This window comes from Carassius carassius, chromosome 2 (assembly GCF_963082965.1).
Source record: "Carassius carassius chromosome 2, fCarCar2.1, whole genome shotgun sequence".
NCBI lineage: Eukaryota > Metazoa > Chordata > Actinopteri > Cypriniformes > Cyprinidae > Carassius > Carassius carassius.
In genome coordinates, this window is record NC_081756.1 from 11,112,107 (window position 1) to 11,135,903 (window position 23,797).

General features: G+C 36.7%; 2 protein-coding genes and 1 pseudogene across 2 annotated transcripts; all 3 read right to left on the reverse strand.

The window, feature by feature from the left end:
* Positions 1–306: 306 nt before the first annotated feature.
* On the reverse strand, positions 307–10,858 carry LOC132102327 (somatostatin receptor type 1-like). The gene is made up of 2 exons (XM_059507248.1): positions 10,076–10,858; positions 307–2,105 (listed from the first exon to the last, which is right to left on the reverse strand). Exon 2 carries the CDS (start codon positions 1,525–1,527, stop codon positions 352–354), a length of 1,176 nt encoding a protein of 391 aa, XP_059363231.1. The 5' UTR covers positions 1,528–2,105; positions 10,076–10,858; the 3' UTR covers positions 307–351.
* A 4,088-nt stretch (positions 10,859–14,946) lies between these two features.
* On the reverse strand, positions 14,947–20,946 carry LOC132102343 (zinc finger protein 16-like). Its single transcript, XM_059507249.1, has 3 exons — positions 20,112–20,946; positions 17,872–18,045; positions 14,947–15,933 (listed from the first exon to the last, which is right to left on the reverse strand). The coding sequence occupies exons 1-3, from the start codon at positions 20,818–20,820 to the stop codon at positions 15,233–15,235; spliced, it is 1,584 nt and encodes a 527-aa protein (XP_059363232.1). The 5' UTR covers positions 20,821–20,946; the 3' UTR covers positions 14,947–15,232.
* A 1,493-nt stretch (positions 20,947–22,439) lies between these two features.
* LOC132102359 (regulator of G-protein signaling 12-like) overlaps positions 22,440–23,797 on the reverse strand; it is a 31,593-nt pseudogene continuing 30,235 nt past the window's right edge.

The following is a 23,797-nucleotide window of genomic DNA, read 5'->3' on the forward strand; positions in this document are numbered from 1 at the left end:
ATTGTAGACTAAAGAAATATTAGTGTACAGTAACAATTTCCACTTTGTGTTTATTTCCAACAAAAATGAATGGCATGAGCTTTTGGCAAGTCTTCAAGTCACTTCAAGTTCACCCCCCAAAAATAAATTTTTTTTTTTTTTTCTCACCCTCATGTTGTTCCAAACATGTAAATACTTCTTATGTTGGACATAATAATATTTATTTTCATTTTTTTTTTTTTTTTTGCGTGCGTTTACACTAGGAACCAGTGTTCACCAAAACTGTGGTTCCCAACATTCTTCAAAATATCTCTTTTATTTAACTTTTATTTCGGAGCCAGATATCCTTATAAACTCTCACTGAATACCCTCTCACAGTGTGGTGGTACGGGAGGTGCAGGTTCCATTACGAAACACCATGTCGGAAGCCAAGCACTCCTTTGGAAAACCTGGTGGGCCGCATGTGGTCTGACGCCGCAGGGCCACTGCACAGTAGTCCACCTGCTCAGCATCCAGTCCATTCTCCAACCAGCGGAAGCAAATGATACGCTGGAACGAGCGGCGGAAGTTGTCCGATACGAATCCATAGAGAATGGGGTTGGCGCCACTGTTAGCGTAGCTTAGAATGACAAATAGCTGAGTCACCATGGGGTCCGGCGGCTTGCAGAACACACTAATCAGCTGCACAATATAAAATGGCATCCAGCAGAGAACGAAAACGGCGACCACCAGCAGCACCATGCGTGTGATCTTCTTTTCAGAGCGCCGCCGCTGCAACCAGCCCGCTTTTAGACCCACCGCTCGCATGCGCACCACGATCAAGCAGTAGCACATGCAGATGGCTGCAACGGGGAGCAAAAAACCCAGTAGGAATGTGTAGACCACAAACGCTTCTGACGACGAGGACTCTGGCCATAGAAAGTTGCAGTCCACTCCTCCGTCCTGTGCCGGCACTGTGTCTGCGAAGATGATGATGGGGAGAATTACAAGCAGCGAAAATCCCCACACGCAAACGTTGACTACTTTGGCGACAGTCGGCCGACGGTAGCGAGCTGCTTTGATTGGGTGCACCACAGCGATGTAGCGGTCCACGCTCAGCACGGTCAGGCAGAAGATGCTCGTGAACATGTTGATGCCGTCCACACTGAGAACCAAACGGCACATGAGTGAACCAAACGGCCAGTGATGCACCGCGGCCGAGGTCGCCAGGAAGGGGACGCTCAACATGAAGAGTTCATCTGCAATGGCGAGATTGAGAATGTAGATGTTGGTGGCCGTCTTCATCTTGGCGTACCTGAGGATGACGTAGATGACCATGGCGTTTCCCGTGACGCCGATGCAGCACACCAGTGCATAGATGGAGGGGATGATGATCTTGCTGACATCGGGTTCAGGTTCATAATACTCATAGTCGCCAGAAGAATTGAAAGGCAAACCAGTTGAGAACAAGAAGTTCTCACTGCCATTGTATCCAGCAAGTTCAGCCATTTTATGTTGTATTGAATTGTGTTTTTGGATATGTTGTGCCCAGGTTGGGCCTTTCTGCATGTGATTTCCAAATGTCACTCAATGTCTTATTGTTAGTTTTTCTTCTACTTTTTAGTGTCCTTGAATTTTTTTTTGCACCAGTCCAATAGGCATGTCCTTGTGATCAACCCGACAGCCTAACATGAGTCTCATCTCCATCTCCTAAGGAACTCCAGTTCCTTCAGATCTCTGGAATCCAAAGGCAAAATTGTTGAATTGTTGAACATCTGCAGAATTCTAAATTTGAGCATTCCTCTTCGATTTCCTTCGCAAACCTGTGCTTGTCTGTAAGAGTGTGAAGGTGTTGAAGGGCATTCCTCACTGAGCATCATTCAACTTCTCATTCTTCACAGAGGGAACACATTCCAGCTCATTAAAAAGAAATTAAGTCTGTGAATCAAAGTATTCAACATTACTCTCTATGTGCTCTTGCCGCAAGAACAGCCTCCCAGTGGAGAATGTGATCCACAGCATATTGATTAGTTCATCTGGAGTTGAAGCTCTTCCATCGTACTGCCATAAAATAGAGATATCTACAGGAGTTTTACATTTAATACATTTACTGGCTTGTATTCCTTTGTTCCAGGTGTCTTTAAGATCTATAAAAAAAATAATACAAATAATTAAAAAAACACGTTAAAGTTTTACACTCCTTCCATAAAGTTTATGGAAAGTTTATGGAAGGAGTGCCTGTTCAGTGCAAAAAAGTAAAGGTATCTAAATATCCTTGAAGCAATACATAAAAAAAAAAAAAAAAAAAAACATAAATCAACTTTGTGTTCCAGTAATGAACAGATAACTTCAGTAATTTTGACCTGTTGAGGATTTTCTTTTCCCAAAAAGAATGTTAGTTAATGTTATTCCCTTGGACAGAGTATAACAACTTCCCAAAAGTTTTTTTTATATTTTTTAATAGGGATTTTACTCCCAATTTGTTACACTTGTAGTTTTCCATGATCAGAAATCTGGCCTACAAAAAGTGATTTTAAATGTTATGTTATGCTACATTATTAATACCAATTATTGGACTAAATATTTTTCTAATATTTTTCAATTTAATTTAATTCAATATTTTTAAATTTTTTTCCTGTCTTCTTTAAATTAGCACAGGTTGTTTTAGAACTGATCGATCATAGGCCTCACTGATTTTTTGTATATACTGCGAAAATTATCTATAAATAATGCCTTTTCTTTCAAAATCTGAGGTGCATGAAAAGATTGATTTCCAGATTTAATGATAATATATCATAATGACAGATTTACAACCCATTTTTAAAAGGCTGGTCATTTTTAACTGGGAGCACCACTTCAGCTGAATGATTTTCTGCACAGCACAAAAGTTAAAATTCAGACTTATTTTTCCAAATAAATTATGGTTATTTTTTATTTATTATACTTATAATATAAGTATATAATGGACAAAGTGAAATTACAGATAAAGAAAATATGTTTGTTCATCCCTGACACCTGTTCATCCCCGTCTGTGTGTGTTTCTATTTGCAGTGGATATAAAATAGATTCAAAGATTAGAAGTGAGATATATTTGTCATCCATGTGTCATTGTGGATGCATGAATGTGTGTGAGTGTGTCCATAAACTCTCTCAGCCATCCCCCTCTTCAATTAGAAGACATGAAGACACCGAGACACCTTTGACTTCAATCTGTTTGCTCACAAAGAGCAAACATCCTGCTGTAGGCCTCGACCATGGTGATGCAACTAAATGAGAAAGTAATGAAAAGAAGAGAACAGAAAACACAAACCCCACCACCTCCTCACAGCTCAAACTGGTCAGCTAGTGCTCCTGATCATCCAAAAGCCAAATGCAATGTTAAGCTCAAATCTGGTAAGCTAATAACACAAATGGCTAGAATACAAATGGCTTTGTGTTTGCCCTAGCAATGTATATATATATATATATATATATATATATATATATATATATATATATATATATATATATATATATATATATATATATATATATATATAAAAAGCTAATGCTGAAGAAAACAAAACTGTTAAAAGTAAAAGTTGCTCCTCCCCCCTGCCATTCAATTTTAGAGTTTCAAACAGAGAGAGATAAAGATCTCTGTATTGGGAAGATGGAAGGTTTTGCTAAGACTAGATAAGTCCAAGCGCCCAGTTGTGTTATTTCTAATTACAATAGCTATGGTGTGTTCTTCCTGGGGACATTTTTAAACCATAATGAGTCTAAATTGTGCCTGTATCTATAGCCCAAATGTATTTTCCTTTAGCATAATTACCACCATGGTAATTTCCTCAAATAAAAAGGCCTCTCTGCTTTCAACATTTTTCTGAGGTCTTCTTAGGGGTTGGCATCATCTCTTTTCAGGTGTTTAGTCGTCTCAGATCTTTGCAAGGGTTGGATCCAGACCGAAGCTTGTGTAATTCCTAGTTATGCCCAGGTATAATTCATTCATGTTTTTATGCATCACAAAAGTTGCCTCATGTTTACAGTGAAATGGTTCTTATTTCATCATACAAATGAATTCATATTTAGCCTTGATGTATCGAATGGATGAGAAAGGAAAATTATATTATCTACAAAGCATTTCAAAGCCCTTTCATCCGGTATAGTGCATTCAGTGCTATATGGTCTCCATAAGGACACCTGCTGATGCCAAAGCAAAAGCCTTTTCCCAAAGCAATGACCATTTCTTGTGTGTCTGAGATGTGCTCTTCTGGTCTTAGAGGAGAAGCAATGCTAGAAGGTTTAGATGGGAAGGAATCGAGATGAGGATGAAACTAGAAAGCAAGGAGAATGAAAATGCGGTTGAAAAAGAAAGTGAGTGAAAGAAAGAGAAAAGAGTGACGGGGGAAATGGACCTTGAAGAAATACGCAAAAAGTGAAAACCAGCAGGAGCACAGAACACAGTGGAATAAAAAAAGAAGGATTGTGAAAGAGGAGCAGGTCATGGGTGGACCATCTCACACATGTAACCCAGAGTGAGTTAAGACATGCTGGAGGAGCTCATGATGAAAGATAGAGAAGGATCAAGGGAGTGAAAAATAAGGAAAGAGAATAAGTGAGAATGGGTTCACAGTGGAGAGAAAAACTCAATCACTCTTCTCCGACCATTTTCTCTAACACCAGAGTTTCTCTCTCTCTCTCTCTGTCCGGCTCTCCATTACCAAGCTAAATTTGAATTATAATAATGCAAACTGTGCACCTTTTTGAATAAACATGATGAACGTGCTTTACATTTCTGAATATATACAGTACTGTATATATTCAGAAATTGAAAGCTTGCTATATTTTGTGTGAACATTTTCCTGAAATATAGGCCACCTACCCTTTAAAATCATGGTCAAAGGATGATGACATGCTTTTTTTCTGGCATCTCTGTATGTTTCATTGCCAGAGTTGGGGAGTAAATGTTTACACGTAACAAAATTATGTAATTTAATTACAAAATAAATGGGTAGCACTTTATTTTACAGTCCTGTTCCTCATGTACATACTATGTACTTATTATAGTAATTTCAATAACTATGTAATAACTAGGTACTAACCCTGAACCTACCCCTAAACCTAACCCTACCCCATGTAGTTACCTTGTATTACCAGAACTTTCTTAGATAAATACACTGTAAGTACACTATAAGTACATGTTAGTACACGTACTGTAAAATAAAGTGCAACCAATAAATGTAACTGTAATCTGTTACAGCTGCTGATAAAAAATGTGTAATTAAATTACAGTTACTTATGAAAATGTTAAAGATTACAAAGGGGGTTACATCTGAATATTTTCACACACTTACAGATTTGACTGATTTCTTTCTGAAATTGCATTGACTGCTTTAAAATACGAGACTGTATTGTTTCAGGAGTTTAGGAAACAAAATAGGACGCCTGCTTATTTGATACCAGTTTTATTTCCTGTAAGTGTTTGTGTATTTATTTACTATTAAACAGTATCTTCTGGTTCTAAACCTGTATTTAACCTCAAAGTAAAAAGTGGTGCTAAAGTCTGATTTTGTGGTGGCAGTGCTTTAAAATTAATTTATTAGTCTTAATTCAAGTGGTTGAAGGATTTTGAGAAGTCTGAGAGTAATCAGTGTGGAATCTTTTAAATGTTTCAAAATTATTACTAGTTGAAAACATTCGTTAGAAATATAGAAAAGTTGATTACTTTTCTATATTTCTAATGAATGTTTTCAACTAGGAATGTAATCAGTTACATTACTTAGATTAAAGTTAGACTACTTATTACATTTTAAATAGGGTAACTTGTAATCTGTAATCTATTACATTTCCAAAGCAACCTTCCCTACACTGTTCATTGCATACAAAAGGGAATTGAACAAAGACAGTGCTAAACACCTTCACATCATGACATGTGACAGGACTGGCTCCCGGTAATCCAACTCGCCATAATGTGTGCGTGTATGCACATGTGCATGGTGATCTTGAAATGCAGCTCACTCAGCAGCAGCCTACAGAGCCATTATGTTGAAAAGGACATCATCTGGTGTTCATTATCATCATAAAGCAAGTTTCTGCGGTGACTGCGTATCAGCCTGCCTCGTTTGATCTTCTCGATCACTCACACACTAATTATACATACTTACACTAGGATATATTGTTATTTCTGTGATTCTTAAAGAGTTGGATCGCCCAAAAATGCTGTCATCATTTACCCACCCTCAAGTTGCTTCAAGCCTGTATGGGTTTCAATCACCTGTTGCACACAAAAGAAGGTAATTTGAAGAATGTTGGTAACCAAAGAGTTGCCGGTAGCTATTGACTTCCATAATATGAAAAAAAAAAAATTACTATGGAAGTCAATGGTTACCGGCAACTGTTTAGCTACCAACATTCATAAAAAAAATATATATATATATTTTCTCAACTGATCAAACGTAGAATTTCATATTGCTAAAATGTTAAGGATTTGTGAGTTCCCAGCATGCATTGCAGCATGAATAATTTATGTCATAGGATTACTGTTATAGGATTATTGATTTGCTCTTTGCTGACCTCATCTAATCTTGTTTTGTTTTTTTGTAATCATTGTTAGTTATTTGTTGCACTGTAATGTAAAGATCTTTTTAAATTTGTTGATTGTCTCCGTTCTTGAGGTCTGAGTGAGGTTTACTTTATGTTCCACCATTTGTAATTTAATCTGAAGTTAATATCTTTGCTTTGTAGGATGATTGTTCCTCTACAAAGAAAGACAGCAAAAATAACTTAACATATTAAATGTTCTCTTTAAGACTGTATATACAGCTTTCAAAACAATGAATTAATTTGTAAATTAATCTCAAATTTACTAAATGAAAATTTGCTAAACAAGGACTTGCTGAATAAGGAGTTTAGCATTTTGATGCTTGAAGGCAACATTTTCCCACGCAACATTTTTGGAAATTTTTACTTTGTTAAGATTCTGGTGTTGGTTCTTTTCTTCTCTGAAGACATGTATTGTGATGTTAAGCTGTTACTTTTTGTTATTTGAAATTTAATGCAATTTCCACACGCCATTAATTAACGCAAATGTCATTTCTCCCCTGCTACTTATTATCATGATAAAACAGTTTGTTGGGCAGTTTGTGGCACACATTGCTGCAGGCAAAGGGGTGAGATGTAAAGAGCGTGTAAAGAGAGCAACGGCTGTCATGTTATCGGGTTGCTTATTTGCATGGCAGTACTTGACCAACACAGAATCAGTCTGAACAGGTGAGCTGCAGCGGGGAATATTAAAAGAGCTCTTCTCTGCATCTGTACGCATCTCACGTTTCTGTACAGTGCCTCATGCTGGAATCACACCACTCTACTCTTGTACTGGCTGTTGGAGGGAGGGTATTTTATTTAGTGAGTGTACAGCTACAAGAGAAAATTAATGTGTACGTGATCGATGAAACCACATTCTGATGTGTATTTAAATAAAGCGTTTGATCGGTAAACTTCCAAGCAAACACATAGACTCCACCTCGTGGTAACATCATGAGGTATGCACAGTATTATAAAAGTGATTCAGTTTTGCTAAATTGCTGTGGAATATTTTATCAACATAAATTGAAACTATCAATATGTAATACTGTTTTTGATATTGTAGGATCAATGAAGATCAGACTGAAATCTAGGGTGCAATTGTAGGCCTCTCCGTCAGAGGTAATGGGTCCTACAGCAGGACAATGATCCAAAGCATGTTTTGAAAAGCACCTAAAATTGGTTTAAGAGCATTTTAAGAGCACCTGTGGAGAGATCTCAGAACAGCAGTTGGGAGAAGAAAAGCTTAAATTCTCAAAGACCTGGAGCAGTTGGCAAAAGAAGAGTCATCTGAAAACCCAGTATAGAGCTGTAAGAAACTCGTTAATGGTTACATGAAGCGATTGATATCCGTTATTTTTTCCAAATGGTGTGCTACCAAATACTAAGTTGAAGGTGTCAGTCATTTTGTCCAGTCCATTTTTGGAGATCTCAGAGTGTCTCAGATTTGTTTGTTTTTTCTCTCCGATTTTTGGGTGTTGTTCCAATACACAACAAAAGAAATAAACATGAGAATACCAAAGCATTTGTAATTGCAATCTGATAGAAATTGTGCATTATTTGACAGAAATCCAGGGGTGCCAATATTTTTGTCCATCACTGCTTTTATATATATATATGTATATATATATTATTGAGGATGATTTATAATTTGTTCAATCCTATTAATCTTAATATAAAATATACATGGTTATATCTCATATATGAGGGATTATCGGAAATGTAAGCTTATACTGTACATGTATTGTATAACAATCTAATAGAGTCCTACCAATAGAAATATTGGTCCAAAAGATGCTATAACTTTCCATCCTGCAAGCTCTGTGCTGTTGTACTCATGTTTAATCGGGTTGTCCTTGGGGCAGACGATTAATGTAATTCATGGAGACAGTACAGCAGATAAATAGATCAGGTTTTTTCACTTGGCTGCTTTATTCTCTCTGCTTGTGTTAAGATGTCTGAGTCTGATTTTATCTGTCAGTTGAGTTTTTACAGACAAAAAAGATTTCCATTTTCACCTTGTATAGCTATTCAATAGCCCCTTGTCAGTTTGTTTTAAATGATCTTTTCTAGTTAACATCGGTAGAGGTCAGTGTGAGCCTGCCATTAGTTTGTCCACAGCTAGTCAGTGTAATAAGACTTTTAGTTAATCAGGTTAGCCAGACCCCTGGGGTACAGTGATAGGACCCGTCACATTTCTGCTCTCCACGCTTCCTTTAAGCAGCAACAGATATTTATTCTTCAGTCTTCAAATACACTAACAATTTTAAACTGTAAACTGTAAAATGAACTCAAATTACAGATGTTTTTGTGAAACTCACTTGGCATTAATATAAAATGGACAACTAATTAACCATTTTGTCTGTAGTTATCATCTGCAAAAATAAATAAGGTTTCAATAACTGATTAATGATTAACTGATTTAATAATTTCTGAGGCCTTGGTAAATTACTTGAAATATGCTGATTTATGAACACCTGAAATAGCAGATAGGTTATCTCTCTTTGTAACTTTGGGAAAACCGAGGCTTGTATATATCTTTATATTTAAAGGGAATGGCTGTTCTTATGTTTATATAATAGTAATAGCTATAGTAAAAATATATATAATTTCCTTCAAATCTTGCCTACAAGAAAGTCAGCAATATCATCTCTCCCTTCATTTCCTCTCTGCGATGGTGATGAAATACTCTGATCAGGTGACATGAAGTGCTGTTTTAAACACATTATTACTGATAATAGCGGAGAATGACACATGAAAGATGAAAAATGCTGAAAGATACACATGAAAGATACTGTGCACTTATAACAGCTCATATTCGTGAAACGAAATGTTATTCACAACCAGTTACTTTAGCATTTTTGAGTTATAGAACTGAAATAATGAAAACAAATGTGTGAGGCAGGTACCAGTGAGTCTGTTTTTCTTCCATTTTCTTTTGTATAAATGAAGGTAACTGCTTGTTCTCTCTCTCTTTCTCTCTCTCCTCTCCTCACACAAAAAAAGTTACTGGTCTAAAACATTGTGTCCTCTGATATAATTCAAATACTTTGAAGTCTTATTATATGTGTGGGAAATAACATTTATTAGAGATTTAATATCTATGGACAACATAGTTCTCAATGGTCCTTTAGACATCAAATCTGCATCATTTGGTCCCCTTGGAATTATAAGGTTCCGAGTTGTTTTGAGATATTGAGCTTCAAAGTTTTTGTGTTCCATTCGACTGTGTAGATAGAACCTTATTGTTTTTTTAAATAAAAAGTCCCATAATGTACACAACATAAAAAAATCTATCACATAATGTAAATACATTGACACAGAATAAGAATATGTGAATAACTCAATTTTGACAAAAATGTCAGATAGAAGAACCTTATAATTCCAAAGGGTTGATTTATAAATGTTACTTCCCTCACACGTAAAACAAAACCTGAAAGTCTAAATGCTAAATTGTGTATACTTTTAGTATCGTGGTTGAGTTACAATAACTCCACCATCTGCATTTCCATTTAAAGTAAATATAGTGTAGAGATTATTATTTTTTTTTTACCTGATGTGATCCAGATGTGTAGAGTTGATTTAAATCAGGAGGAAGCTTCTGATATGTCGGTCTGTTTGTGCAGGTTGTTCAGTACTGTCCTCGTGATGCTGGAAACATTGACAAAGCTGAAGCATCTTCTCGTCTGCAGCTCTTTCATCCTCTGTCTCTCAGTCTCTCTCCGTCTCCATCTGTCACTCTCTGCTTCGTTCATGTGCTGCCTTCACATCTTCTCCTTGATTCCAGTGGTTGTGCGCTGATATGCACTCACTCTCTCTCTCCTCTCCTGTGCATCTCTCTCTATCCATCTGTTCTCTCTCTCTCTCTCTATCCTCCCTGTAATCTTTCTGTCTCATTATATACAAATGTATTCTATTTTCAGGACAAACACAGCTAACTCTCATTTGTTTCCCCTCTCTCATGCCTTCAGACTTCATCCCAGAAGGTATTTCGTCCGTGGCACTGCGCTCTATTCGTCCAGACTGATTGTTTGATTGATCTCCTGCCTTCACCTGAAACCTTCTGTGCCAAAGCATGTTAAAACCAAAACCCATGATTTAAAAGCTTCAGACAATCCTTCAGTAAATAATTGTTTTGTGGGTGTTCATTTAGTCTTTTGGTTGGCTACAGGATATAACAAAATGGATCAAGATAATGACAGTGGATGGCTGTGGACAGTTTGATATTGAACTGGGGAAATTGTATTTGTTCTGTCAAAAATGATAGTCATTTGCACATTTATTCTAAAGTACCAAATATAAAAAGCACCAAAGAAGTGGTCATATGATATCAAATACAGACTAAAATGTTGCATTATTTGCTGAACATCCTCCCCTCTGCTATAGCTCTCAAATTATTTATGTGTGTGTGTGTGTGTGTGTGTGTGTGTGTGTGTGTGTGTGTGTGTGTGTGTGTGTGTGTGTGTGTGTGTGTGTGTGTGTGTGTGTGTGTGTGTGTGTGTGTGTGTGTGTGTGTGTGTGTGTGTGAGTATAAATCTATATATGGTGCAATGGTGTTTGGTGTCGTTGATGTTTTTCCATGGAATATTTTCAGTGAATCATATCTTATTTTATAAATCATGGCCTAAAAAATCATTGAAACAATGTGTACCAGCTGTATCTACTAGATTTCATTAGTTTTTTTATTGTTTTTCGAGCTCGACAGTACCATGGTCACGATGCTTTGATTGCTTTGATCCACATATTGAACTGAATTTCAACATAAAACATTGAACAGAATTTAATTATAAGTAAGCACAAATGCCTCGATCTCTCACAGGGTTTATAGTAATGGAACTTATCTGAACTTATGCAAACTATTTGTATCATCTCAAGTATACTTTTGTGTGTAACTGAAAAGTGCTTTAAAAAAAAAAAAAAAAATTTAACGTCTCGGTCAATTCAAGGTCTGAAAATGAAGATCTACTCATCTACTCCAGCCTTTTTGATCATTTTAAAAGGATGAAAAGCAATGTGATATTTCATTAAAATGAATAGCTAATATCAGGTACAGGTTTAATGAGGTATATTGTGATCGCTAATGAAGTTTCATTTCTAATAAATAGCCACAATTCATCATTAATTCATAAAATGACTCTTGGCATATTCTGACATATTGTTCTTAATGTCTGTTCTTAAGGGTTATGGCCTTATCGGAGCTGTTCCCAGAGAACACAATGCATGTTTGGGTTTGCTGAAATATTAAAAGCAAAGACATTAGATTACACTCAGCGGTAACCTTTCAGAATTCCCAGAAATGCAAAACAAATGCAAAGGATTAATGATTCTGCCTGGTATCTATTAACCAAAGCTGCATTTTATCCAAAGACATAGAATGGTACAAATACTAACTCAGGCATATTTTGTGAGAAGAGCAGATTTTTACAGATTACCTTTCATGTTTGTGCCTTTGAAGATAATATGTTATCAGGAAACAATTGGAACGACTCTTATTGTTTTCTCCCATGTGTATTCTAGTTTGTATGCATCAACCCCCTTCATCTGAATGAATGCAGTGTTATATAATTGAAGAATGTCATTTCAGTACAGGAATTCTGTCTTTTGTAGAAAATTTCAGATAAACACTAAAAATATTAATCATCTACCTTGGTAAACAACATCAATTCATTAATAATTCTATAATGTATAGTACTGAAAATGCCATAAGCAAATAAATAACATGCTTTTCCGTGGACAACTGGGAGAATTTATTGGTGTTGTTCAATGTATATTGAAAAAAGTGCTACAACACTGACAAAAGAAAATTGGTATAGAAACAATTTTCATTTAGAAACTGCAGAATTTCATGATTTAATTAATTTTTTAAGGTTTCTAACAGACATGGCCATGTCCTTTTAATACTGAGTGCAAAGGAATAGATGTTATGGGCTATTTCTAGCTGAACCATGGGTGTGCTGATGGGAAAGCATTCAGACCCACATCAATGCACAGAGCAGTCACGTTTTAAATTGATATCGGTCTAGTCATTGTGCAATGCTTGTGTCAGTGTGTAGGTGAGAATTCAATACTGAATGGAAGTACAGCAGTGCAATAATTCGTGCCTTCTAGGTAAAAAGCCTTCTTAAAGCATCCAAAGAAAACCTTTAGAAATGCATGTCAATGCACAAAACATCTCTTGATAAAAAAAAACCAGAACCTGCAAACAGCAAGGTTATACGACAATTACGTGTGTAAATATGTCTGAACTTTTGAGGTTGATGCATCGTAAAACCAAACTTTTCAATAATAAGCAGGATTGTTACATATTCAGTTCCTTCATTTTGATGCTCTCCGTCCTAATCATTCAATCAGAGAGTTCTGCTACAATCAAATCAGTCGAATCATTCAGTCAGTTACAGGCAGTGAACCGCTTCAATGAAAAGAATCAGCTCAAAAGAAGAATTTATTCTTGATTTATTATATCTTATGTTTAGCATGGTTACCTGCTATTGCTAGTATATCGTGCACAGTGTAGTGCACTATGAATTTTTACAGTGAGCTCAATAAAGACAAGCGTGTTGGCTTAAAACAAACTGTGTTTGCCTACTTGCGAAGAATCTTATGAACAATTTATGAAAAACTGCATAGTATACATTTTATATATATATATATATATATAATGTGAGTGTTTACATTAATATAAATCATTTGCTGAGAGCAAAGGAAGAAAAGCTTAACGTACACCATTTAGTGTAGATTAATTTAATCACTGGTATATGTCAAATTGTCCCCTTATTTATATTTCATCTTTGAAGATCAACAATTCACTGTGTAGTCTACAAGTGAGAATCTGTTGCCTTTCCTCAAAGTTTTTTTCCCTGAAAGATATTCTTTCAGTCACACAGCCCTGCAATCTCCTGGAGAAATGAGAAGTTCAGCTGGCAGTGTGTTATTAAGGCACCGTAATTACTGACAAAGACTTGTCACCCTCTAATAAAGAAAAAATAGTTCCTGGCTGGATGTTGTTCTTTCTCTCAGTCTCTCCTGACATATATGTTCCCCTCTGTTAAATGCCACAGCTTCTTTTTCTCATGCATATCTGAGAGACATTTACAGGAGGAATGACTGCAACAGCATTCAACCGGTCTAAAGCAATCCATAGCTGTTTGTGTCCATATCATTTTCAAAGCAGGTTAAAAAACAAACTTCACACGTTATTTTTAATGCATGTCATGATGCCAGCATCCGCTTACAAATACATAAACAACCCAAACCATATCTTAAGAGTATTTATTAGTTACAGTTCAGTTTGCCTTGTACAGATCATTCAAAGTTATCACTGAGAAATAACAAATTGTACTTAATTTATTTTTATTTTTTTGTGTTATTTAATCAGTTATATTCAGGATATTTTGAATAAAATTATATCCGAGTTGTTAAAATGAATCCGATGGATTTCTTGTATTTCTAACACTTGGACACGTTTAATGGAAACGACTTTATGAATTTACCAAGTTCGTTTCAGAATAACACGTTCTCTAAGTCCATATTGTTTCCATTCAGGTATTTTTTTAACTTATAAGCTGTTAAAATACAGGTAGAAGTATATAAACAAATGCACTAATATAAATAAAAAAAGTGTTAGTAGTGCAATCACACAATTCGAACAAATTGAACACTGATCCACTGACTGACGCGGTGATGCAGTAACAGAAGTCCTCCACACGATGGCAGCACTCGCGCGCTTTAAATGCGCCCGTGAATACAGGTTTGTAATCTTTTCAAAATGACACTGCAATGCATTTTAAACTACCTGATTTTTCAACACCATGATTTTGATTTGCTAAACCAACTTTCAGTTGTAATAAATGGTGTTACATTAGCTATACTCCGGGAAACCCTATTAATAGCTAGCAATTAGAACGTAACTTGCAGATCTATAACTCTATAAAAATTAATTCCCGTTTAATCTTCACAGGTATTTTCAGACTTAATTAATGCATACTAATTGGACTGGCTTTGGACACATACCATGGTATTCTCTGAAGTATCATGTTTGGGGTCAGAGTTTTTTTTTTCTTTTTGACAAAAAAAAAAATCAAAGATGTTTCTAATGTTACCCATTTCAAATGAACACTGTTGTTTTTTTTTTCTTTTGTACAGAAACGTTAAAAAAATCATACAGACCCAAAACTTTTGAATAGCAGTGTACATACAGTATGTTATATGAATATGGTAATTATTCAACACAATAGGTATATTTCCAAGTATAACAATCTGACACCATGGTGCTTATGTGTAAAAGTGACTCTCTGTTGTCAAATTAGTTTTAGTAAGTCCTTGGGGCCCTGTTATCTGCTAAACAGAGTCAGAAACATATTTTAGAAAAAAAGTTTTGATGTAAAAGAAAATTAGTTAAATCACATCAAGTCTTAAAATACTGTGTATGGACATTCAAACACCTTTTAATGTTTGACGCTGGAAGAAATTATTGCAAAATGTTTAAAAAACAAACATTTAACGAGCAGCAGTTTACCATTAAAGATGCCATGAACCAACTTGAATAAACAAGATGCGCTAATTCATACAGCCTCATGTTTATGATGAAACCTGATCTTAATGGCCTTTCTCACATCTTTCCCCAGCCGAGCTTTTTTCTCAGACTTGAAACTGATCCTGAACCAGCAGTCGAGAAAGCAACCACTTTTTGAACAGATCTGTTCCCAGGCTGTTACCCGGTTTGCACCTTGTCTTCCTGCACCCATGCTGGACTGTGTCCACTGGCTAACTGTGTAGCCGGCATACAGCGATGACTCTTATATGTGCCCAGATGCCTGAAGCTCCGCCCACACTGGTAGCAAGAATAGGGCGTAGCGCCACTGTGAATGCGCATGTGTGTGTATAAGTTCCCCAGCTCTTTAAATCTGCGGCCGCATTGAGGACAAGCGTATGGACTCTCTCCCGTATGCACGCGCTGGTGGCGTTTCAGTCCGGACAGTACTGGGAAGCCCTTACCACACTGGGGGCAGGGGAAGGGGCTCTGGGCTCCGCTGTGGCTGAGACGGTGGCTCTTGAGACGCGCGGCATGCCGGAAACGCTCTCCGCACTCAGTGCAAACGAAAGGCTTCTCGCCGGTGTGGATGCGCTGGTGCTGCCGCAGGTTTCCAAGATAGTTGAAATGACGGCCGCAGTCGCCGCACTCATAACCACCCTCCACTTTCTTCTCCCGTGCGCCCCGGCCAACAGGTCTTTCTGGGGCTCCCAGAGCTCGGCCCGAGTCGCCCTCCGCATGAGAGGAAGAAGCACCTGGGGCCGACTGAAGAGTGCTCTCGTCATGATGCATGAGCTTCATGTGCTCCTCCAGGAAAGAAGAGTCAGGGCAAAGGGTTCCACAGAAGGGGCAGATGAAGCTGTGAGAGGAGAACTGCTGACCTGGAAGGGAGGGTCAGTATAACAATTAACACCAAAAGGATTTAAAGGAGAAAACTGAAAATTCTGTCAACTCACCCTCACTATTTTGTTGTTTTAAACCTGAATGGCTTTCTTCCATAGATGGAGTTACTATCATTGCATCTTGTTTTCAGACAATACTGTTCTATTCAACTTTCTATAAATCAAAGAATCCTGAAATGTAGTATCACAGTTTCCAACCGTTTTCAACATTAATAATATTAATAAATATTGATTTCTGAAGGATCATGTGACACTGAAGACTGGCGTAATGGCTGCTGGAAATTCAGCTCTGCCATCACAGAAATTTTATTTAAATAAATTATATTCTAAAATATAGCAAAATCAAAAACACATAATGTAAAAAGTAATATTATTTGACAATATTACCGTGGTTTTTGGATCAAATAAATGCAGCTCTGGTAAGACTCCTTTAACCCTCATACCCTGTTCACATAATAGCCCTTAATTGTTTGTTCGTGGACAAATGTGGGCACAGAGGTCTCAGGTGTCATCCAATTTTTTATTTATTATAAATGTTATATCAATGTCTTCGATAAAATTTATTCTATCCATTTATGGTATTTTTTTTTATTTTGGGGGTATTTTTGAATTTATTTACCTCTAAAAGTACCACAATTTCTATGTAAATAATGCTTATTTTATGTTATATTTATTATTTCTTTACCTACATTAAAAATATCATTCCACTAAGTTCTGAGAGTTAAATCCTAAAGATGAAGTGTTTTTGCTGGCATCTAGTGCCTTTTATTGGTATTTGTATGTGTGAGTGAGTTCAGTATGTGTGACAGAGCCCAGCTCTGTCATAGGCTCATTGAATGCATTGTTTGTGTTTGTGTGTGTGTGTGTGTGTGTGTGTGTGTGTGTGAGTGAGTTTTTGCCATGTTCAGAATGTTGTACAGGATCAGCCCTTCATTTGTGTGTATGTTAGATATACATTGTATTGGATTTATTGATTTTATTTTACAAAAAAACAACAAGAATGCTCTGAATTACAGGTTTTCCCATTCATTCCTATGGGTGCCCATTTTTGTCCACGAACAAACAATTAAGGAGTTTTTTTTTTCCACCCACTTAACATTGTAGAATCGAGTCATTTTTGTGTGTGTGTGTTCAGGTGGTAAACTTAGGAAAAGTAGCCAAGTCTTGTACCGCTCAGATCAAGGGAAGTATTTTTTAAAAATAAATCAAAATTATTTTGCCCACATTTGTCCCCAACAGGGTTTTAGGGTTAAAAAAAAATTTGAATTCTTATAGATGCCAAACATACTAGCCAATTCAAGTTTTCAATTCAAGTTTATTTTTATAGCACTTTTTACGACACAAATCATTGCAAAGCAACTTTACAGAAAATTTAATTCTACAATATTTAGTAGTAGCTAGCCAGATGCATAAAAAACAAGGAATTATATATTTTTAAGGGTATAGAAGTAGTGATCAGTAAGGGTTTTGATCAATACAAATGCCAATTTCCAGAGAGCACAATGGCTGATAGTAAATACATAGTTTAAAATAACATGACATCCTACTTATAAGCATTTTGTTTACACATTTTAGCAAACTAACATTAACTTTTAGACAACATTATGATATGTTCACCCATCATCTGAACAATTCCTGCCCAACATTTTCTCTACAAAAACACTAGTTTCTTATTCTTCATTGACAAGGCTGTAGGTAATATTTGGAGCACAAAGACTAAATATCTGAAACTTACCTCACAGTACACATAACTTTCAAGGTAAGGATCAATTAATGAATTTAATAAGAATATAAATATAAAGATCAATTAAATGTTCAGATCAGGGGTAGGAAGTGCAGAACACATAATGCCTCCCAGCTGCATTTATCTAGAGTTCATGTGAAATTGCCACATTCCTTGTCTTTTACAACACTGACCTGGCTCAGCACTGTCCTCCGCTGGGCTGCTCCTGTCCTCCCGCGGGGAGCCCTGAGTGTCCAGAGGAAAATGGTCAGACACTGACCTCAAACTTCCTCTCCCTCCTTCAGAGTCTTCAGTGTCATCCTCCTCATCCACAGTGGGAAAATCTTCACATGTTGTTTCAGTATCACCTAAAGAAGCAAAGGGAAAACAGGGATAGACTGGGTTTTGCTCATTTTTACATACAATATTCAGCTTTAAATTCCTTTTTTTCACCCTTAAAGGGTTAGTTCACCCAAAAATGTAATTAATTATGTAATTAATAACTCACCCTCATGTCATTCCAAACCTGTAAGACCTCCGTTCATCTTCAGAACACAGTGTAACATATTTTAGATTTAGTCCGAGAGCTTTCTGTCCCTCCATTGAAAACATATGTACGGTATACTGTCCATGTCCAGAAAGGTAAGAAAAACATCATAAAAGTAGTCCATGTGACACCAGAGGGTCAGTTAGAATTTGTTGAAGCATCGAAAATACATTTTGGTCCAAAAATAGTAAAAACTATGACTTTATTCAGCATTGTCTTCTCTTCTGTGTCTGTTGTGAGCGCGTTCACTGCAATTTGTGATATCCGGTTCGCGAACGAATCATTCGATGTAACCAAGATCTTCTTGAACCAGTTCACCAAATCGAACTGAATCGTTTTAAACGGTTCGCGTTTACAATACGCATTAATCCACAAATGACTTAAGCTGTTAACTTTTTTAATGTGGCTGACACTCCCTCTGAGTTAAAACAAACCAATATCCCTTCACACTGAATCACACATGCGCAGTATCATCAGCTCCTCGGTTCTCGAATCGGACGCGTCCGACAAAAACGGTTCTGTTGGAGTAAATGAATTACTCCGGGATATTGGTTTGTTTGAACTCAGAGGGAGTGTTAGCCACATTAAAAAAGTTAACAGCTTAAGTCATTTGTGGATTAATGCACATTGGATATGTGAACCGTTTTAAACGATTCAGTTCGATTTGGTGAACTGGTTCAAAAAGACCAGGTTACATCGAGTGATTCGTTCACGAACCGGATATCACTACACTAACTCTCTCACAACAGACACAGAAGAGAAGACAATGCTGAATAAAGTCGTAGTTTTTGCTATTTTTGGACCAAAATGTATTTTCGATGCTTCAAAATATTCTAACTGACCCTATGATGTCACATGGACTACTTTGATGATGTTTTTCTTACCTTTCTGGACATGGACAGTATACCGTACACATAGTTTCAATGGAGGGACTGAGAGCTCTCGGACTAAATCTAAAATATCTTAAACTGTGTCCCGAAGATGAACGGAGGTCTTACAGGTTTGGAACAACATGAGGATAAGTTATTAATTACATAATTTAATTTTTCGGTGAACTAACCCTTTAAACACATTTTACATGTCAGCACTAAGCAGTCATTAACTGAATTAATTGTATAACTGAAGCGACGTAGATACAATTCAACTTTATGAAGTGTATTTACATTTCATACCAAATCTGACATGCATTGGTAAAATATTCAAATATTATAGAATATTGCAGCAAAAACAGCATTTGGAAAAAAAAAAGTAAACACATGCAACCTAAAGGCAACTATAAACATACAATATGCAACTATGTATTACAAAGAATGCACACTACATGTAAATATGTACTGTACACCATACATTAATGCTATATGCATCTAGCATGAAATTATATGCATGATGTATATGTATTCTACAATGCATGTAATTTTTTACATTTATGCATAAGGCAATGAATGCATACTACAAGCACACATATAATGGAAGCATGTTACATGATACTACTAAACAGACACGATTATTATTATTGACACGCTGTTTTCTTAATTAATTTTGTTCAGATGCTTTGACACAAATTTTTTTTTGCTTGAAGCGCTATATGAATAAAGGTGACTTGACTATTTGCAACCACATTCATACTATAATCAACAAAACACATACTAAAAAGAAAACATATACCACAATACATGAATACTATGTGCATCTATACATATTGAAATGCATGCATACTTTGTACAACTATATGCATCAATAAACTACAGTATATGCATCAACATACTATAATGTATGCATACTATAATGTATAAACTATATGCATTCGACAATGTATGCAAACATCGTATGACACAATTCATGCATGTTATATACAACTCTAGGTTGTATGATTAAGCAGTAGCCTACCTTTAAACTCAGCTGAGTTGAGTTCGACCCCTGTCATCCACTCGTAGTCATATAAACGCTTGCTGGCGGATGGCAGCATGCTGAAAATGTCCGAGTCCGCGTCGGTGTCCGGGGGACCGCTGTCCGTCCACAGGCTCAGAGAGGCGTGCGGCTGCGGTTCGGTCCGCATGTCCCGCTCGGACCCAAAGGCCTGATTGCTATGGTCGCTCTCCACTTCAGCAGCACCCCTCTGGTTCTTATCCTTCATCAGATAATCGCAGATCGCGTCGATGTTCTCCTTCTTAACCACGGGCGTCCCGGGTTTGGCTTTCTTCGGGTCGGCGTTGTATTTCTGGCCCGTCTGATGCTCTGCTTTCCTGAAGTCCAGGCTGCTGGAGTTAGAAACCCTCCCATCTTTCTCCGTCGACTCCAGCTTGGCTTTCAGCAGCTCGATCTCGTCGGTTTTTTCGCGGAGCTCCATCTTCAGGACTCTGATCCGGACGCTGACCAGCTTGCGTATCTCGGACAGCGCGGACTCCAGCACCACCGTGATGTTCCTGCCCAGGTGCTCAGTGATCTCGGTCACCGAGCACACCAGCTGCTCGTCGGGCTCGAGCTCGGAGAAATCCTCCTCGTCTCGGCTGAAGGACCTTGTGTTGTCCAGAAACGCGGCCTGGGACTCCGAGGACGGCCCTGTTTCCAGATAGCAGTGGTTTCTTTTTCGGTTCATGCTGAAGAGCGCAGGCACTTAGCGCAGATGGGACAGTGTCTGATCGAGATGTACACCGAGGATGAAGAGACACCATAGAACATCAGACGAACTTCCTCCCACCTCGGAAGTTGACAAAATAAACAGCGACCCCTAAAGAGGCATTCTGTAGCTGGAGACAAATTAGATAGATAGATAGATAGATAGATAGATAGATAGATAGATAGATAGATAGATAGATAGATAGATAGATAGATAGATAGATAGATAGATAATATGCAATATGCTTACACAGTAAGAAGTGCAAAAGGCCTAGCTTAAATGTATTTTATGAGGTCATGTAGTGATAAACTGGTGTATCCTTAAAGGGATAGTTCACCAAAAAATGAAAATTACCTCATCAATTACTCACCCTCAAGCCATACTAGGTGTTTATAGCTTTCTTTTTTTTTCAGACAAATACATTTGGAGTTATATTAAAAATATGTCCTGGCTCATCCAAGCTTTATAATGGCAGTGAATGGATGGTAATATTCAGTGGTCCAATAGAAGTCAAATAAAGTGCATCCATCCATCATACGAATTGTCCCACATGGCACTGAGGGAGTTAATTAGGGGCCCCTGAAGTAAATCTATAAGATAGAGATTAAGGCTTATAAAGTTTTAAATATTAATATTTTTCTTACAAAAATGCATATTGATTCGCCGCTTCCGGAGGCCTTTATTAAGCCAACGAAGCCGCGTGGGGCACTTTTTATGGTGGATGGATGCAGTTTATTGGATTTCTTTTGGACTATTGAATATTAGCTTGGAAGAGCCGGGACATTTTCGAATAAAACTCCGACTGTATTCGTCTGAAAGAAGAAATCTACACCTAGGATGGCTTGAGGGTGAGTAAATCATGAGGTAATATATATTTTTGGGTGAACTGTCACTTTAAATAACATTTCATATATTTGTCAATTTGTCATCAAAGACTAACTGTGCTGTTAAAAATAGTTTGACTGGAACAATACAGAAATGTCTTTTGTTTTGATTTTTGAGACAGGACAAATTCAGTTTTGTCTAATGGCCAGTAGATGTCGCTCTTAGACACGTTTTAGACTTCATACTGGACTCAGTCTAGTGTTGTAGGTTTGCCTCCTTTCACTCTATAGTTTTTTTTCTTCCAATTTTCAGTTGTTCTTTTATTTAAATTTTTTTAGCAAATATTTTGACGTATTCAGATACATAATATGTATGTGTAATTTGCCATGCTCTTGCTCTTTCTTATAAAATTTCTTCTTTGAAGTATGAAATGATCTCACTAATTGCAAAAAAGTTAACAATAGTTACAACATAAACACAGTGAGCCCACAAATTAGTCACAAATAGAGGACTCAAAAATCAATTTTTTAAATGCATTTTTAATAATTAATCATAACCAAATCTGTTTAACATAAGACTAGATGTGTTTGCATTTCCAAAAACAAACTTTCCAATTAAATAAATTCATCTGAATTGGTGGACTAAGTTCCACTATATCTACTGAAACCAATTGCATTTACCTTCCACTACAATTCCCAACTATTTACATTGATATTCTGATGTGCACAATGATCCCAATCTAACACTGAACACAGAGGTTTTTACTATTATCATTAAATAAAGAATGGTCTTAAGTTACGAAAAAATATGGTATAAGCTTTTCAGTTATAGATTACATTATTAACATACACAATATTTTCCACATACACCTTTTAGCTTCATATCAGTCTTTGAAAATGTCCAACAAGCAGCTTCCTTCAGACAAACGTTGCTTTGTATTGCACTGTGTCACTCTCATTGACTTCCAGCACCCCACTAAGGGGACGGGACGCTTCTATGGAGGGGTAAATGCCATTTCTCATTTTGTTCTGGCACTGGCGAAGCTCTGCTGCGTAACCCTCAAAGCTATCCTCCAGAATGACCCCCTTGTCCAGCACTTGGGCTGCTGAAGAGGGATGGTTGTTGACAGCTGAAGTGCGTGTGTTTCCTTCTTCTGTATCTGGAGAAAGGTTTGCAAACAAGTCAGTACAGCACATATAATTGAATATAAAGTGAATGTAGGAATTGGGAACCGGAATCAGATTTGGTTGATTGGTAAATGAAAGTTGGGTTTAGGCTTAATTATAAACTCTCTGCAAATTACACGGAAATGCTCTAAAATACTGGATATATATTTTAGGTGATTGACACTGATAATGGAGTTTTGATTATTTATACGTGACATAATGTTCTAGGATATTATTATGAATCACTATGAATTAATTAGTGGACAAAAACTCAACAGTGAGCAATATTACTTTGACACTGACCATCCAACCACAAGGTGGCAATATGTCCTCATTAGCAAATAAATAAATAAATCTTTATAGACTGTTGGTGTATTTGCAAATTTGTAGAAAACCAAAAAGTTAAAAGTATTGTTATTGTTATTATAAATCTAATCCCTATATTGTAGCCAACCGGTTTAGTGTAAAAATTAGTACAACACATTTAAAGTGAGTCAGATTTAGGTGTGAGTAGAAGGTTTCTAGTGCATGATCATTGTAAACAGACAAACACTGGAGATGGAAGAGCTTTCTTCATATTCATGCTCTCACGGGTTACTGGTGAATTTCATGCAGTCATCTTATTTAAGCAGTTTCAGTAGATTTGAAAGAATTTCTTTGCAAACACATGCTGTACATAATATCAGACATTATTATTATAGGATAAACATTGTCAATAATGCTTTGAGGTTTGTGAGTGGTTTCAGGTCTGCAGACATCTGGATCAACAAGGTTTCAGTATATTTGTCAAATGCAATCAAGGCAAGTATGAATGGAAAATGAAGATGCAGAAAAGTAAAGAAAGGAGCATAGAGAAACATGATAACATAGATATAGGGATGATACACAAGATCACAGGCAAGTCTGATTTTGCCAGCATTTATTAGATCTAATCATAGATTGACACAGAATCAACATGATCACTA